Below are 19,886 nucleotides of genomic sequence, written 5' to 3'. Positions count from 1 at the left end.
CCTTCTTAATACTGAAATGAATCACAAACACACTTTAAAGGTTGTTTAAAGTGTGTTTTCAAAGTAGCTAGCTTACAGAATTGAACAAAGATCATTGTTGAAAGCCCTCTGAGTACAACCCATATTGAGGAAATGGTAAAGCTTTTGCATATTAATTAGTTATCTGTTAAGCATATGCCAAAGCTGTTTGAACTGGATCTCTTGATTCATTAGTTGAGGCAGTATAGCAAGTTGGTTCACTATTGTATATACAGTGGAATTTCACTTAACAAGCACCTCTCATAATAAGTAATTTGCATAATGAGCAAGGCAAATAGTAAAAAAATAACTCACTTAACAAGTGAAGTTTCACATAACGAGTGAAGAGGAGAGGGGAAGTCCTGGATTGTGCACATGCTACATCAGTCTGTGTTTAGCACTTGTTCCGCTAGCATCTTAGTGTCGCTTATGATCACACATTTTTCCAAACTTGTGTTCAGACATATTACATATAAACATCAACAACCATAGCCCATTATATAATAAACATACCAAATGATATGCCAAATTCTTAGGCTATGTAAGACTATAATTAAATATTAGAAATTACTGTATTTTGATTTTTTTTTTGTTTTCTGCGAATTGAATTTGCATTCCAGGTCGGTTCATTTTGTGCTAGAAGATGAAGATGATTGATGCTTCTTAACAATGTATATTGTATAATTTTCTTTGAATTTTCTTTAAAGGTTATACATAAAATGTTTGAGTATTTTTTGGCATGGAAAGCATTATTGTATTTTACATTAATTTATATTGGAAAAATTGTTTTGCTTAACGAGTGTTTCACTTTACAAGTGACATTCTGGAACGAATTATGCTTGTTAAGTGAGGTTCCACTGTTCTTCATTGATGGAGCTACAAAAAGTTGATTGGTGTGATAAACACAAAGGATGAAAAATAGATTTATGATAATATTGTATAATAAAGATCATAGTGTAAAGATGATGACTCATCAAAAAATATGACTATTTTATGTTCAGAAGTTGAAATGTTCAGTCTAATAGGCTTACAAGGATATCATCTGTTGTAAGCTATTAGACCATATGTGAATCAGACTTTGAATATCCAGGGCTGATAAAATTTTTTATTTTTATGGGCACCAGCCAAAATATCTATGAGCCAGCTAATTCTGACATCTTGAGTTATTTGAAGATTGTTTCACTGGATTATTTACTTATAAATTATTAAACAATAATTAAAATTTTATATTTGTGTTTTTAAATTAAACAGATCTTAAATTGTACAATTACACAGGGAAATTTATCATCTCTGATATTTATTACTGTATGAGCAGTACAGCTCAAATGAAGAATTAAAGGAAAAACTGCCTTTTTTTGCATTAAGACAAAACAAGATTTATTGGTACCAAATCTATCTTCCTTAGATTTTTATGTTGACTTTCTGAACAATTTCAATTTTGGTAGGAAGTTTCAGAATGACATTGAATGCATTGTTATTACAAGTTTCTTAGCATATACAAATTTGCAGACTATTGGAAAATATCATCACTAATTATGGCAGTTATGTTCTTCATTAAATAAATATTGATTACTCTTGGGTATGCTAATTGATGTATATCTTGTGTTTTTTCCCATTACTTTTACATCAATTCAATACAAACACAGACATAAAACAAATATAAAATGTTAGAATAATTGTCTTTAAATAACATAGAAAGTTTTAGCAAATCTTAATAAATTTTTAAAAGAAAAAGTATTTTGATTTTATCTTTAAAATTAACAGACATTCAAATTTTTATTTTTCTGTGATTGTGTTTTATCAATGAAACAACGAGATTCACTTGAAGCAGGACTCAGGAGGAGGCCAAAAACATTTGTGTAGTATACATATTACCAACACCAGACAATAGGTTTATAATGTGATTTATCTTTAAAATTGATAGTAAAATTATTAATTTTCAATTGAAAGTAAACATTGAATGCAAGCCAATACAATATGGCAGTTTAAAAGTTATGCTGAAGTTATATGTTATGAGTTTTTGTGCAAATTTACAATAGATTATTATAAATTTGCACAAATAAGAGTTTATTATTATTAATAATAATAATAAACTTCTTGGTCTTATTTTAAATTTAATTAATTAATGTGCTTTCTCACCACACCGGATTGTATATACTCCAACTATTTTCGCACCGGTTACTGGTTAATTGTAGATAGTTGGAGTATAAATTTAATTAAACTTCATTATTAATTAATGTAAAAACAACTGCCAAGTTCTTTAAAAATAACAAAAAACAAACCTTTGTTAGAGTTCAATTTTATTTACAAATTACTCTAGCACTTTTGGACAACTAGGTCCATTGTCAGGAGATATATGTCTTCTGATAATGGACTTGGTTGTCCAAAAGTGCTGTTGATTTTCTATTGATTTTCTGACCAACAAAAAATAAAATAAATATATTAAATTATAAAAAAATGAGAAATTTGCTTTAATTAATTAAAAACCTAGAAATATATATACAAGGGCAAGGTGAAAAGTTCTCAGCCTAGTAGTGAAAAAATGAGTGTTTTATTTTAAAAATGCATTTATTTCTCAATGTAGTCTCCGTTTAGTTCAATACACTTTGCCCAATGTTTCTTCAATAACTGGATTCCATCCCTGAAGTGCGATTCTGGAAGGTCTTCAAAATATCCATTTACTACTGCTATCACCTCTTCACTTGACCCAATATGTTTTCTACCCAAAAATTTCTTAAGATTTGGGAATAGATGAAAGTCAGAGGCAGCCAAATCTGGCGAATAGGGAGAATGTTCCAACAATTTATACTTCAAATCCCTCAATTTTACCATTGCCAAAGCACCTTTGTGAGCAGGTGCATTGTCCTGGTGAAAGAGGATTTTTTTCTTTTGCAAACCATGCCTTTTCTCTCTAATTTTTTCATCTAGCTGGTCAAGAAGATGTACATAGTATTCCCCATTAATTGTTTGACCCTTTGACAGGTAGTCAATTAAAAGAATACCTTTGGAATCCCAAAAATCACTAGCCATAACCTTTCCAGCTGATGCAATTGTCTTTGCTTTCTTTGGTGCAGAGCCACCGGGTTCTACCACTGCTTGGACTGTTGTTTTACTCAGGTGTAAAGTGGTAAACCCATGTTTCATCAAAACAAAGAATTTTATGACGGAACAGTATTCAAGTTTATTCATTTTGTCAAAAACAGCTGTACTATTTACTTTAAACAGCTGTATAAAAAACAAACTATTTGTCTGATCAAATTCACATTTGGTATTTACTTTTGCAACAAGTTTGCCACCATAACAAAACAGTAATTTCATTTGTAGCAGTGCCATCTATGGGCTAGGCCGAGAACTTTTCACCTTGCCCTCGTAATATATAATTAATTGTTTTAATAAAATTTATTTAATAATAATAATAAAAATATTATTGAATTAAATTCAATAATATAATTAAAAGATTATACAAATCATAAATCTGGTAAAAATGTACACCGACTACCAAAAATTCTAGAATTTGTCAATTTTTCAAAACAATTTCAATTTCAAAAAAGGACATATTTCTTATCAAGTAAAATTTAAGAAAACCCAGTGTAACTTAAAATACAAGTGTTATCACTGTTATAATTGCAGATAACAATTGTATCATGTTAAATACCGATTAAATTTTGTGATAACACAATCACGACTGAATCACAAAAAAGTTTACTTAAAAATAAGTACCTAAATAATGATCAAATTATTTCTGGTTTAGATTAAAAGAAATTATATAAAAGAAGAGATTAATGAATTAATAATTCATTTCAACAAATGATCTTTATAAACAACACTTTTCATAAACTGAAACAAAAAAAAATCTATTTAATGTTTTCATAAAGGATTGAAAAATGGCTGAAATGATTCTAATAAAAATAAAAAAGCAATGTAACCAACCAACTCTCTAATTAAGGAGCATCTAGAATTAGCTATCATACCAATAATAGTTTATTCACTTCAACTTTGTTCTATTTGATAGATTCCCTAAAGATGAAGTTTCCACAATAGAGGGATTAAAGTAACACAAAATTAAAAATTGTTTTTTTTTTTGTTTCTCTATTTTTAACCTTGATAAATGTAAGATTTAAATATAAATATTTTGAAAAACTCTATTAGATTACATAATCATTACTTTGAATTTTAACAACTCAGTATTTCATTTGCAAATGTATTATATCTCATCAAAATTGAAATTTTGGTGTTTAGTATATTTACAGCATAGTAATAATAATAATAATTTGTTTTAAGTTACTATTTTTTTTTATTTTCAATTCTTTTTGTTCTGTGGACTCTAAGAAGAGTCAATCAAGTCAATCATGGTTTCAGGTAGGCCTCAATGAAAGTGACCAGTTGGTGAAGGGCAAGACCCAGGACAGACTGCCCATGGAAAATTTGAGAGGCTGCTGACCCAGTCTTGAACATAGGACTTGCCAGAACAGTAGGCTGATACCTTACCTCTTCAGTCATCTTGGTCATCATTCATGCTAAGCAAGAAGGATACATCTATCCAAACAATGCTTGATAAAAGATTTTTCCAGATCCATTTTCACTTGTTTTGTAACTCATTTCATTAATAAAATTTTTTTAGCCTACTTGCTTTTCATTATACTTTATATTTCTAAATATGTAGTTAAAATATAGTTAAAAGGTCAAAATTAAGTCTTTTGACAAATATTCCAAAATATCATGGATAAATTTTATAATTTTTCTCATTTCTTTTAAACCTCAAATTTAAAATGTATATACAGGTAACCCCCGTATAACACGGCACTTCTATAGCACGAATTCGCTCTAACACGGTTCGAGAATTGGTACCATCTCCCGTATAACACGGTACTTTTATAGCACGGATTCACTCTAACACGATTCGAGAATTGGTACCATCCCCCGTATAACACGGTACTTTTATAGCACGGATTCACTCTGACACGGTTTGAGAAATGGGTAAAACCCTCGTACAACATGAAATGTAATAAATTTTTACATACTTAAGTACTAATAGTTCACGAAAATTATTATTATCATCAACTATTAGTACTTCAGTGTGTAAATTTTCTTTTCTTGTCTCCATACACATGGTCCTTTGCGAAAATTGTTTCAATTTTGCCAGATCTCAACGCTTTTGCTTCTGGTGTTGCCAGATGTTTTTCCGTTATTCTATAAGTGCTTAGCACCATATAAGGAAAATTATAAAGATCTTTTAACCAGAAGCAAGCAATCTAAAATTACATACACTTTTTGCAAAAGGTAAAGCATGAATCTGAAAATAATGCAGAAAAATGCTGGGAGGATAACGATAACTTGCCAAAAATAAAACGCTCTCGGTTAATAGTGCTTTTAGTGATGACAAAGAAAACATTGTTTAATTTATATTAATATGTATCACTTAAGAAAATTTTAATAAAGATATTTATCTTAATTATGAAAATATAGTAGCATGTTTTTTAATTTTTGGAACCTAACCCTCCTTTTCGTACTAGTTCTTTGTTTCGCATAACACAAATTCACATAACACGGCAATTTTTTGGAACGTAACTACCGTGTTATACGGGGGTTACCTATATAACACGGTACACCATACGGGGGAGTAACCTGTATAACACATATACACACATCATATTTTCACAAAATTACCAGCATGCAAGTCTATCTGGGAAGATCATGAAATCAGATATTTCCATATGATAAAAACCAGTATGCTGCTTTAAATTTTACCTTTGCAAGTACTCTTTGTGAAATAATCAGAAAAAGAAATTTCTGTTATCAATATATTAACTTTTTACATGTATATATAAAAAAAAAATTGAAGTATATCTGATATATGAAAAATATTTATAGTGAAAAACAAACTATTCAAAAGTTGATATCATTCTATTAAGGTATTTTTATAATGTATAAATTATAACAGATTAAATAAATCAATATTTAATTAAATATTCTTATATGAAGAATCAAACTATTCTAAATTTAGACTGCCTCCAATTCTGTTTATTGTGTAAGAATCAAATCATGCATTAACAAAAAACATTTATAAATTTCATTATAATCAATTTTTAAAATTTACTAACTTGTCTTTCAGTTGCTTCAGTACATCTAATATTTCGGCGATTGCCATTATTAGTATTACTACAGGTACTTAATGTTCCTGGTGGAGATAAGTGCTGATTATTATCGTTATATAAGATATGAGTTCTGCCTTTGTTTTCGTCATCAGGAGAAATGTGTCTTGATGTAGTTGAATCTATTTTAGGACGATTAGTATGACATAATATACACTGAAAATAAAATTAGAATTTAATTGAAATATTTGTAAAGATCACTGTTAATGAAAATATACAGAAAATTTAACGATGATATAATCAAAGACTTGCAATTAACTATTCTAAAACAACACTTACAACTTTAGCAAAACAGCAAAACAATTACAAACAAATTATATTTTTAAAATTTATTTAGATTATAAAATAAGTTTTAAAAAACAGAAACTAAAGTAAATATAGACTTTATACCAACTTATAATCACTTTAAACCAAACTTATCAATTACATTTAAAATGATCATATTTAGATTCAAGATTTAAAAAAAAAGCAAACTAAAGAACAACTCATAAGATCTAAATAATACTTTCCTATATACAGAAAATAGCAGCTGAATTTCGATATAAACTCAGGATCATTGAAAAAAATTATAAAATGTTAGTTCACTCTATTCCAAGATAATAATCCGTATGAAAAAATAAAAAAAGACCTAACAAAAATAGTTAAAGATATGTATTTGAATAATAAAATTAATCAAATTGATAAAAATAATATACTTAATTTTAGAAATAATAGAATCTCAACACTAAATATACAGTTAAAAACATAAAAAAGAAGATAAATACAGACCCATAGTAGACTTCAGGTACTCTATATTGTACAATTTAGAAAATTATATTAAAAAAACAATTAAAAAATATTGAGGGGTCCAAAAATAGTATAAAAAATGCTGATGAAGTTATTAATATAATTCAAAAAAGAAAAAAAGAAAAAACAGATACATTAATAAGTTTAGACATAAAAAATATGTACCCAAACATAAAATGGGAATTAATTGAAAACCGCCTAATCCAATTAAAAACAAACCAAACATTAATTGACCTTATAAAATTTGCTTATAAAACAAATTATTTTGAAGCTTGTAACAATTTTTATACACAAACAGATGGCATTAGTATGGGGTCAAAATTGGGGCCAAAATTAGCTGAACTAGTAATGAAAGATATAGATAAAAAAAATAGAAAACATTCCTGCTATAAAAGCTGTAATGAGATATGTGGATGATTACTTATTGATTTTTAATAATAAAATAACAGATGAGAAGATAATTTTAAATACAATAAATAATATAAACCAAGATATAAAATTTGATATAGAATTAGAAAAATATAATGAAATTAATTTTTTGAATATCACTATAACAAAAGAAAAAGAAATTTTTATTTAAAACATATAAAAAACCATCAAATGTTAATAAGACGATCAATTATTACTCACATACCCCAATAGCTATTAAAAAGAATACATATATAATGGAATTAAAAAAGATATACAAAAGAACAACCAACAAAAATGAACACGTAATAGAATTAAACGAATTAGATCATAAATTCATCCTCAATAGTTATCCAAAAAAAATGTTAAAAATTTGGCACACACAATATTACAAAAACAGATTTAATATAAAAAATAAAAAAGNATGGAAGAAACCTTTCAAACAGCCGTAGTCCGTAAACTGCATAAGTGCCAGGCTGTGATTGGCTGGACTCCTAGAAGCTGGATTCATAAAAACAGGTACATATCTACCGTGTTATAGGGGGGTCGACTGTAGATGGATATAAACATTCATGATGTGGCAAAGATGAGAAGAGAATCTTTTTTGCTAGCTTTGCTAGAGCACAACTTGTGATTGTGATGATTTCTTGCTATTATTACTACTGCTGTTGTTATTACTATTATTAATTGATGATTTTTGTCTTCTTGACTTATTGATTATTAATACAATTGCTTTTTTGGAGAATTTATTACTAGCATAGTTATTTTTATATAATTAATTCTTGTACCTGTAACTTATTATTTATAAAATACTCATTGTCTTTTTTTTTTGTACACTTTATTTAATGCATTGTACTTTAATAAGCTAATCTTTATTCAATTTTTAATTTTGTATCTTAACTTTATTCCGAAAATTTTAAATTTTTTCAATGCATTCCAATTTAGAATACTGTTGACCTGAAGCAGATCTTGTGTAAGATCAAATACATTTGTCAAATTTACATTAAATTATTCACTGGGATAATCAAGGTTTTGATTTTTGTACATGGTTTGTTAATAATATATGTTTTTAAAACACATTTAACATCTAAGGATACACTCCTTCCCAAATTAGTCTATTAAATCAAGAACTTACTGCAGGATATTTTAATATTTAATAAAATAAATATAATTAACAGAGCTTGAAAATTCATTCAAAAATGTAAGAGTATGTGTAAATTATCTAAATTCATTTTACCAGCTCTAGGAAATCTGAATTCCTCCACATCATGTTCATCACAGTAAGAAGGAAGGTGTAAGATTTCTACATCACTTTCGTCAACTTCTTCATATAAAATGCGATATATATTTTCCTCATCTAAATCAAAATATTATTATAAAATAAACAAATGAAATCAAAAAATATGCTTTGAAAATCAAGTTCAGTATGATAATAATTACTTGGATAATGAACTGGCTGCCACCAGTATCCACTATACCGATTAAACTCTTCTTGGATGACATAAGAAGGAATACCAGCACTAATGGGATCAGTAGATAAACTGTTTGATCCTAAAATAAATCAATAATTAATATATTTGAAAAGAAAGTTTTAACAGATAACAATGTCTTACTTTTACCTTTTCTTGCATATGTTAATCTAACTTCAGTCAATGTTTTTATATGATACAACCAAAGGTCACTGTTATAAATATAAGCTACCAAATCTGGATTTTGAGGGCACATGTGATGATTAAGTCTTGCTCCCGATACATTGCTTCGAAGTTCTTGAGGAAAATATGGAGGAGATTTGCACTGAAATTTTGTTTTTTTGTTTTAAATATATATTTAAATTTTAGTATATTATATGTATAAAATTTAAATAAATACCTGAGTGTTGTTATCATCACAATAAAATATCGAACCGCACGCAGGGAAAATAAATCTACCAATTCCATTATGTAGATCATAAGCAGTTATTCCCCACATGACGAGTCTCTTTCTTTCCCATTGGAGCTGCTCTTCTCGTGAAAATTGGCCTAACGGATGCAATACTTGAAAAGTTGATTCAAGCAATGGCTGCCAAGAAAAACTAGTATTTTCTTGAGTGGAAGAATTATGCATAGGTATATCAGCGTAGAGTAATGTTGTCTCTCGACCGCCAGAGAGAGTACCAAGAAAATAAATGCGCGTTATCACCTGGCCATTTTCATTTTCGATGAGTCTGAAGGATAACGCACTGGGTATTTTAGCCGATATGCTGGAAAAATGGCGTCTCATGTTACGAACAACCTGGCGCAATTCGTGCCATGATTTTTGTTTTCTCAGAGTGTTATTTTTCTGTTTGTCCTCCCCATTACCTTCTTGGTCCATATCTGAAAAATAATTTACAACACAATAATATAATAAGAACCTTTTATAAAATTACATATATCTATAAATATACATTAAAACTATAAATAGATTTCTGTTGAATTTTAGCATGCCTTCCACAGCTAAAAGTTAATATTTGCTTGATCAATATAGTCAAAATTATGTCAACAATGATTAAATATCATATCTGTACAGTACAACAATAATGCAAATGTACTAAACATACCACAAACTCAATTCTGCACAGTATAATTAATGGATCTGAAATAATTATAGATATGTCTCTATATCTAGTTTTAACTTAATGTCATAATTATTATTCATATATTAAATTATCTGCTGTGAGGCTATGTACATAAAAGAACCATTCATCATAAATTTCTGTCAAATTATTCACATTTCCATAAAGCCAACACTTTGAAAATGTGAAGAATGAAGAAATAATTTTTAGCATTTATTTTATTTTTCATACAAATACAATTTTTATCTGTTATCTATGTTATATCTCTTGACCCAAACTTACATATCCTGTCAAGGAGTAATTATATCTAAATATACAATAATAATTATTTAGCTTTAATACTGAATTTAATTTATTTTCCAAAAATACAATTTTAACTACAATGACATTCTGTTAACCTGTCATTGCTGGGAACAACATGGTGCCGAATTATCAGATGTGCTGCCTAATTGGACAATGAAAGTTTACTCAGTTTTTTCAGTCCCAAGGACACAGTTTTACATATCTACACTTGTAGAACTGTACAAATCTGCCTTTTATGATTGTTTAATGTCAATTTTCCAGGCTATTCCTAAGCTTTGCTGGCTTGAAACAAGAATGCTCTATTCTTACTTTGTTTTGTACACTTTTACTGGGTATAAATACAGATGTACTCTAATTATCAAAGTATATGAACATTAATGTACTGTAACTGTTTTCATGATAATTATTGATTCCAAGTATGCTAAATATTTCTTCTTCTCATATCATACCTGTGCACTAATGTCTTTGAAAAGGTGCTTAGAAAAAAATGCACAAACTAACTAGTTTTATGTAGTACAGCATCATGCCATCTTGACATTTGTTGTCTCTAAAAAGAGAACACACATCCATTTCCAAGAACTACATGTTTTGAGTGCTTTTACATGAAAATCTTAAATCTGGACCTACCTAGTGCACCAATAAACCCAACAACAAGCATTTCTTATGGTCATAACAGATAATTTATAGTAGTTGTGAAAGAGGAGAATAAATTCTTGGAATTGCATGGCACCTGCGACATTGCAGCACATATTTGTTCAACATTTCTTATATTTAAAACTTTGTAAAAAAATCTGAAATTTCCACTTTTCCAACTTTTCAACCCAGATGATATGCAACTGACACACTTTTTTGGTACACAAATACTATACAAGAAAAAAATGATGCCACATGATTGTTTATGTGAAGACTGGATGAGATGGAAATTTTAATTAATTACAACAAAACATATCAAATTTGTTTAGAATAACACTTAAATTTCATATTCTATAAAGAAAAAACTTTTTCCAACACTTAATAAAAAAAATGGAAGGATGCGATCACATCTTTCCCTCGATTTACTTCCTTTCAAAAGGTGACATATCTTCCAAATGTATGTGTCACCAGGAACTTTCATCCAAAATTCACCTATTGGTCAAAAACTTAACATTACCTAAAAAGGGCATCAAAATCAAGGGGAGGACCCCAAAATAAAAGACGAACATCAGAACCAACACAGAAAGTTTGCCGACGTCTCCTCCTTTCCGTGTGAGTGTTCCATCACTGATCCCTTCGACTGCCCTTTGCCATAGACACCTTAGAAACAAACATTTGATTGTGAACTGTATCATCAAGCAGCCTAACTCTATCCAACCAAGAAACTTCTCCATCCTGTCATCAGGATGTTTTGCGAATTCAAGACTACAATCAAGCCGATTTGACCAATCAAGATATTTAGCATCGTGTGTAAGAATGTAAGCTCTCTCTCTTGACTAGGAACCTGTTAACTTCAATACAGTAATACCCCGACTTACGCGATTTTCAAATCTCGCCGATTCGTCTTTTGTTTGAGCACCACAAACCCTTGATTACTCACTCCCCCCACACTATTGTTCAGCTTACACGTTCCTCACTCCCCCCACACTATTGTTCAGCTTACACGTTCCTCACTCCCCCCACACTATTGTTCAGCTTACACGTTCGGATGTGTCGCATTGAATCCACACATAGCTACAATTTATTTTGTGTTATTTATTTCTGTGTTTGTTATATCTACGGAGACTCGAGAGACTCTACTGTGTCATCCAAACGAAGTAAAACTAATTCTTCCGTATCAAACAAGAAAAGAAAAACTTTATCTTTCGAATGTAAAGTTAACATTGGGTATGTTCGTAAAGTCCAAAGAGTTAAGCGAGAATGAAGTCATCGTTATTCCTATTTTGTTAGACTTTTCGAACAATTCGTTACTAACGCGTTTAACTCGTTTGACTTTACGAACGTACCCATTATTAAAGACTTCGATACAAAAATGAAAATTTGTGAATTGGCAAAGAAGTTTCATCTACCGGAATTGTCGGTCAGAACAATTATAAAAGGCAAAGAAAAAATTCTCAAAGCTGTGAAAAATGCTCAATCTTTAAATTCATGCATCATTCGTAAACGTCACAGTATTATCGCTGAGATGGAAACAATGTTAAAATTATGGCGTAATAATCAAGTAAATGTGAAAAATTATAAAATAATATAGGCCTAATTTGTTATACATACAAGGTCTGTTCAAAAAGTATCGGACCTTATTTTTTTCCGCGTAAACCAATGATGCGAGAGAGGCCTCCTTCGGTGGAGTTGTGGAGGGGACAGTCATGCACAGCCCTGAATTTTTTCCCGCCTGCAGGAAGCGTCAGTCGTTGGCAATCGGCNGACCTGAAAGACCATTGAGTATTCAACAAAGTAACATGGCAGCTTCCATGAAAAAGTAAATTTCACTTATAGAAACTATCCATTCGCTGCTGTGGATGCTGTAATAGCGGATAGATTAACGAACAATCTGTATATGATAAAACATGTGATTGCACGATTATGTTGGATAATTTGGTCAATACTGAAATATTAAGTTTTTTTTAATTTGTCCAAAATTGATTATGACTGCTATTTGGCCCTCTAAGTCTTCCTAATGATATAAATATTCAAGAAATTAATTAAAATTATTAAAGAAAGACCCAGTATACAAGAAAATAATACAGATATGGGTTCATTTGAATAAAAGGATTTATTCGAATAATGGTTAAGCGAGTTACTTTAATTATTTAGCAAAACAGTCACAATCGCCACCTTCTTGTTACTTAAGTCAGCCATCTTGAAAAGCAACCTCTCAACAAAAATGTTTCTTTTTTCTGCAAAACATGACATCAGATTGTTCAACGGAGGGACTCAACGAAAAATTCACTGTTGAGTCAACCACTGAATATAGAAACGTACTGAAACTAAAGTTCTTGAATATAATATTTTAAAACCAATAATCCAGCAATAAAAATTGAACTTCAATGCTTAAATGAATGTTTTCTACCATTTTCAATGGTCATCTTCAGATTACATAATAGAAGATTGAACATAGAATGTAAGATATAAATTTAAAATCAGTAATAGCAACAAACACTCCTGGGGAGGTGGATCCTATATATCCTATATTTATGAAAACAGGATAAATTCAGAGTAAATAATCCAAGCTGGATTTCCTTCTAAGCTGTCATTCATTCCAAATTTAGCCTGCTCCCATATATAGAATCCATCTCCCTACAAAGTGTTCATCACTACTACCACTTTAAAATTTATATCTTATGTTCTATGTTTGATCTTCTATTATGTAACCTGACAATGCCATTGAAAGTGGCTGAAAAATTTAAGTATTAAAGTTCACTTTTTGTTGCTGGATTATTGGTTTTAGTTATATTTGCATCAAGCTTACTTTGGTGTTTTTTAAAGTTCCTGAAAGTGGAGAAAGGCAATTTTTCAGAAAAGATGTTTATTCAACAGACTGGTTTCTTTGAAATATATATATATATCAGTATATATTTTATATTGTAGATGGAACTGCTATAAGTAAAGAATTAATTACAGGAAATCCTCATTAGTTTAAAATTCAGGGGAGAAAATATTTGCAACTTCGAATTATCCAAGATTTACATATTTCTGTATAATATGCCAAATGCCATGTAACTAATGTAATTTATTAAGCAAAAGGAATAAGGCTATGTATACAGAATGCTATTTTCATTAATTAATAATTAATAATAATAATATAAATAAACTGCAGGTAAACAGCAAGTATCTAGTGAGAACTCACATGTTGCCAGATAGGTTTTTATAAAAAGTAAACCAGAATTTTTCAAAATCTAGCTCAAATTATTTTTTAAGTGGCTCAGAAAGTAGTAGCCTAGAACCCTACAAATATCTCAATCTGCTACTGGTAGCCCTATCTTGCAATCCTAAAAACAAGCTGTATTTTATGATAAGACAAAGAAGGGTATTCCATGAGTAAGATAACAGCAGGAAATGTTACAATAAAAGCAGAGTCATATTGGCCAGATTACAGTCGTTTTTGGTCTATTGTTCTCTTAAAATATGGAGTCATTTCAATCTAAATAAATGAGTTAACTTATGCATATCAGATTTTCACTTGGAATTTTGAAGTAGCTGTATTTTGAACTAACTGAATTCCTTAACAAGTAAATCTTTATCCCCAGCCAGGACAAACATACAGTTACAAACTAATGGGATTTCAAACTATCTGAGTTTAAATTAAAGAGGATTTCCTGTAACAGATAGTATTAATTAGTTCTTTATTNTGAAACGACACTTTGAAATGTTTTCCCGATGAAAATTAATAATAATAATAAGTTTCAATAAAAATAATAAAATGTAAATTGAATTTTATCATAACGAGTTTGCTTGAATTTCCTTTCTTCTGAGATCGCAGCAATGCACAACGGGTAAGCTAGTTTGTAATAAATTCTGGTTAAAATGCTTTTATAAGTGTATTTTTGGGGGTGAGGAATGGATTAATCTAATATGCGCGGAATTTCCGGGAGTAGGCAGGACAGCTGTCTGCAGTTCACACAGCATGGGCGAATGATACACTCAATACTCTCATGACCTTCGGTTCCACACTGTAGGCATACTTTTCCATTTGCAGGGTGTTTGTGAACGTCCAAACCACTGGCATTTGAAGCAACACAGTGGGTTTGGAACATATAGACAAACTGAACAGTGCAGATATCCTGCTGTAATAAAAGATGGAAATTTATTAAATGATAGAATTAGATGTTTAGTTGGTATCAACTTGCCATCTTGACGAATTGAGATGCGTCAGACAGCAGTGACACCTTGATTTGAAAGGGCGATCTGAATATCTAATTCATCTTCAGACTAAACACAACAATTAACACCTAAATGCTAATTCCACCACTGAATGAACAAAAAATTTTAATGCTAGTTTTTTGTCTGATATGTTCATGGCGACGCTGGCCAAACTATACAGAAAAGCTGTTCTATCTCTAACAAGGATAAGAGAGAAGCTGATGTTCTTAATTAATTGTCGCAGCAACAGAGCATTCCCTATGTCCATCTTTCATATAAAACTTCCATACGGATGTGAAGCCCTTTTGCCTAAAATGCGATTTTTGTGCCTCAGAAAAGCTATTCAATGCACCAGACGCCTGATGTACCATAAATAGAAACAACTCATCAATTTTGAGGAGAACTTATATAGACAAGATTTTACCATACTGCAACATGTGAACTCTAGAGTAATCGATCTAGAAGCAAGTGTCAAAAGTAACTTGCAACATAAATATGAAAAAAGTTCAATTGGATATTAAAAATACAAAAGCTGCGTCCTAAACCTCAGTTCAATAACATTATAACATGTTGGGACAACATATCTCCTCCAGAATACTTCCGCAAGGCATTCGAGTTTGGTCCTATGTTCGTGCCTCAGTTAGCTGCACCGAATCCGTTTTCCTTCATTCCCAGCATGGAGAAATTACTATCCAGAACAAATATTGAGTTTCCAGACACCCGCAAGGACTATCTTCGATGGAAGGCACTGATGGCAATTGAAAGTTACAAGCTGGAACCCGATGTACATAAATTCTGGAGTTATGTCAAACGCAGTAAGAAGTGGCTCCGATCTAATAACATCACAATGGTCAAATCGGATAAGAGCAAGGCAATCGTCATCATGCTAAGGGCAACCTATGTCAGTGCATTACATCAATATATAGATGACACTCAATGTCAACCCACTGACACCTCCTACACAACGAGGCTACAAAGTCGTGTCGGTAGATTCACACACACTGGCCTTGCCACAATCTTAGGCCTTCAACATTCAGTAGTTAGTTCCCGACACCCCCGCCTTTTCGCTTTTGCCAAAACACATAAACCCGGGCATAAATTAAGACTTGTGATCGATAAAGCCAGATCTCCACCTTCCTGTTAGAGAAACGTATCCATCACTTGTTACAAAATCATTTTGACGCATACGGCTTTACTGTGTCCAATTCCAATGCACTACTCACCAAACTCTATAATTTAAAGTTAAATGGGAATGAATAGTTTACTGTATTCGATTTTGTATCGATGTTCCCTTCCATTCATTTGGAACCGTGTTTTTGTGTGCTAAGAGATTTCTTTCTCACTACTAAACCTGACAGCCAGAGATTCCATTCCCAAATATTAGAGCTTACACATCTAATATGCTATTCTTCCTTTTTTTTCTTTGATGGTCAAACTTACACCCAAAAAAGGGCATACCAATGGATAGCCCAGTCTCTGGGGATCTGTGTGAACTCATCGTACGAAAATTAGAAGAAAAGGTCTTACTAAGCTTGCAATCCAATATCCTTAGCTACATGCGGTACGTGGATTATATTTTGATTATATGGAAAACCAAACCTTATATAAAGAAAGTGTTAGAAGCCTTTAACAACAATGCCTACGGTTTAACACTAAAGTTAGACCAGGAAAGTCGCACAGAGGTTAACTACTTAGATGTCCAGATTAATACGGCGAATAAAAATATAACCATGACCATTTACCGCAAACCAACATACTGTCCTCTCTTTATACCTGCTAACTCAGCAGGTATAAAGAGCTTAACTCAACAGACCATTAGCCTTTTAAGGTATCAGCTTTTCGGGTCCTAGTCTCAAGGGCTTATTCCCACTGCTCTGAAACTTCTGATATCTACACAGAACTGAAACACGTCAAACGTATAGCATCAGCATACTGGTACCACCAGTCTTTAATAGACAGGCTAACTGCCAACCAGCAATCTACAATAACTATCACCAACATGTGGGTTAATGATACACAGCACAACCAAGTGGTTTTATCTTACGAACCGTCCCTTCAACAAATTTTTAGTAAAATCACTAAGGAGTTGAACGTGCGCTTAACATATAAGAGAAAACAGAATATTTTCCGACTTTTATCTAATGCTAAGGACAAGTCCGATGATAAGAAAGCGCCAAGCGTGTACTGCATACCTTTGAATGACGAACATTTCAATCATCGGATAACATACATTGGATCTACATATAGATCCCTTGAGACTAGAGTACAGGACCACAAATATGATGTGTTGAAGCAGAAGTATAGTACTGCTCTAGCCCAGTATGCTACCAAACCCAGGGTTTCTCCATGTTGGGATGAGGCTACTCTCTTTCATAGGGCCTTCGATTGACACGACTTACGCTCGTTGGAGGCTGTTGAGATTAATATAGAAACCATGAAGGGAAACTGCATTAACTCCGATTATATTCTGATTCCACAATCGTGGAAGTATTATTTACATTGCCACAAAGCACAACAATAACTGTATGTGTAATTATTTTTCATCTTTCTGCTTTGTAAAAGAAAACAATTTGTTTACATCGTGCTAATTTTTACAACGCTATAATAATAATTTATGTATAGCTTTATTTTAAAACAATTAGTTTTATATTGTAAATGTAACAAATTTTATATCGTACGGTACATCGTTTAAATATTTAAAAATTTGGAACACAGCTGTATTCGATAGTTAGAAGTTTTCAAATGATAGAACTATTTTTTGTCTGTTTCCTGAGGAGGGCCTCTAAAAGATGGCCAAAAACGTTCGAGCATTAAAATTTTTTGTTCATTCAGTGCTGGAATTAGCATTTAGGTGTTAATTGTTGTGTTTAGTATATAGTTTCCAGTTTACTTGTGCTAGTTTTTTGTCTCATCTTCAGACATCAGTTCAATCTCAGATATCACACCACATGATGAGTTTAAACTTCCATGTGGTGTGACCATAACTGCAATATCTCCCAGAGTCTTTGTTACCAGAAGTTTTACTGATTGTTGAGGGGAGGCTGTTTCTACAAGTAGGTCCCGACCTCAATTTTTGTATCTTTTTAGGCTGTCTGATCGTGGATTTGAATAGCTTCTGTATGAGGAAAGGGAAACATTTAGACACAGATGTTTCTCCAGTAGCATGAAAAATGAGGTAAGCCAGTTGATTGGAGGAACTGACATCCATTGGTGGCAATGCATTTATATGTGGTCTTTTGGGTTTTAGTGAATCCATATTGAAGAATAATTATTTAGCTCCTAGTAACCCCACCCACCATGAAGTCCAATGAGGGAATGCCGTCACATGGGAGATTTCCAAACACTCACACCAGGGTTTCCCAGGAGCTATACCCTCACAATGAAGTCGAGCAAAGAACATCTTGTCTGACATGACAAAACTGCCAAGCAAGGACATGTCCGCATGGTCTGCATTGATCAGTTGACTGCAGGTCCTGGTCAAGAATGATTTAAATGATCAACCGATTGACTCAAATGTAGCCTGATTTATCTGAAGCAGGGGAAAAAGCAGTGTGTTGGGGACATTATGTTGCCCTTCAACTACCAGGATTTCCTTTTCTGGCATACGGGCCACTACGTATGGCAAACACGTGGATGGCATTCAGATCCCAGAGATGGTAAAGAAGTGTTACTAAACCATCTCTGGGAGGTCCCCTCACCATGGACAGAAACTCACATTGAGGGGTCATATTCTCAGACTCTCTGAATGCAAAAATGTCAATAAAACAGGAAAAAATTTCCATGTATGCATGTGTGTGTGAGCTTCTATTTCTTTTATTATCTATGGATGAGTTAGTGATGATGAAATGAAATTTGGCATGGTAGCTTGTGTGTAAGGGGCATTGATGCTATTAAATCTTGGTTTTGAAAGCTCGAGGGTAGAGAGAGGGGTGTCAAGTGTTGTATCTCATGTGGGGTCAGACGTAATGAAGATTTTATTTCTTGTTAGCAGTACATTTTAATAAAACTTGTCTCTACCTTGAAAATCATGCTTTTTGAAATTTTATAATAATTAAAAATATAGAAAATTTTTGTAACCCACACAATTTTATTTATTTATTATCATTATTAATATAAAAGTTATTTTTTAAATAAAATCTCATGACTAACTTATACAACTTGTTGCTACGTTTTTTTTTAATTCTAACTTTGTGCCAGTTTAGATGCAATTAGGTTAACATAATCTTAAATACTGTCTGCTAGACCATAATGTAGAAAGTTCAATGTCACATGACCATCTAGACAGCCAGAGCAAGAAAAATAATGAGTTGGCTGTGTAAATGATTGAGTAGAAATAACACCAATTTTCAAAAATGGTGACATTTAAAATTATATTGAATACTAATGATATATGCATCAATACAGTGGTACCTCAGGATATGAAATTAATCCGTTCCGACACTGAGATCGTATCATGAAAATGTCGTAAGGTGAATCATTTTTTTCCATACGATTACATGTAAAACCAAATAATTTGTTCCAACACGAAAAACACACTCAAATTAAAGCTAAGTAATATATTAAAAAAAATAATAACTATAGTAAGGAAACACTGAAAAATGCGTTTTGTAGTTGTAAATGTATAAATAATTGTAATAGAATAAGAATTGATAAAAAAAAATGTAGTTTTATTTGTACTTTACCTTTGAGGATAGACGACGGTGGAGGTGTAAATTGGTGGTGGAAGAGAGGGAGAAGGAAAATGATACTAAAACTTAAGTTACATAACATAATGTAACAATAACTTAAAAATA

At 31.4% G+C, this 19,886-nt stretch overlaps 1 protein-coding gene across 1 annotated transcript in view; it reads right to left on the bottom strand.

Moving 5' to 3' along the window:
- The window catches only part of LOC111628820 (dipeptidyl peptidase 9-like), a 38,105-nt gene extending 28,365 nt beyond the window's left edge, over positions 1–9,740 (bottom strand). Inside the window, exons 1-6 of the mRNA XM_023372661.1 lie at positions 9,234–9,740; positions 8,984–9,158; positions 8,805–8,915; positions 8,579–8,721; positions 6,120–6,326; positions 2,629–3,243 (exon numbers count right to left, since the gene is read on the bottom strand). Coding sequence (XP_023228429.1) covers positions 2,629–3,243; positions 6,120–6,326; positions 8,579–8,721; positions 8,805–8,915; positions 8,984–9,158; positions 9,234–9,716 — 1,734 coding nt within the window. The 5' untranslated portion in view covers positions 9,717–9,740. The remainder of the gene's footprint in view (positions 1–2,628; positions 3,244–6,119; positions 6,327–8,578; positions 8,722–8,804; positions 8,916–8,983; positions 9,159–9,233) is intronic.
- Positions 9,741–19,886: the final 10,146 nt, after the last annotated feature.

Source organism: Centruroides sculpturatus, unplaced genomic scaffold (genome assembly GCF_000671375.1).
Source record: "Centruroides sculpturatus isolate CEXI.00-Female unplaced genomic scaffold, Cexi_2.0 scaffold585, whole genome shotgun sequence".
Classification (NCBI taxonomy): Eukaryota; Metazoa; Arthropoda; class Arachnida; order Scorpiones; family Buthidae; genus Centruroides; species Centruroides sculpturatus.
This window is presented reverse-complemented; position numbering and strand designations above follow the sequence as displayed.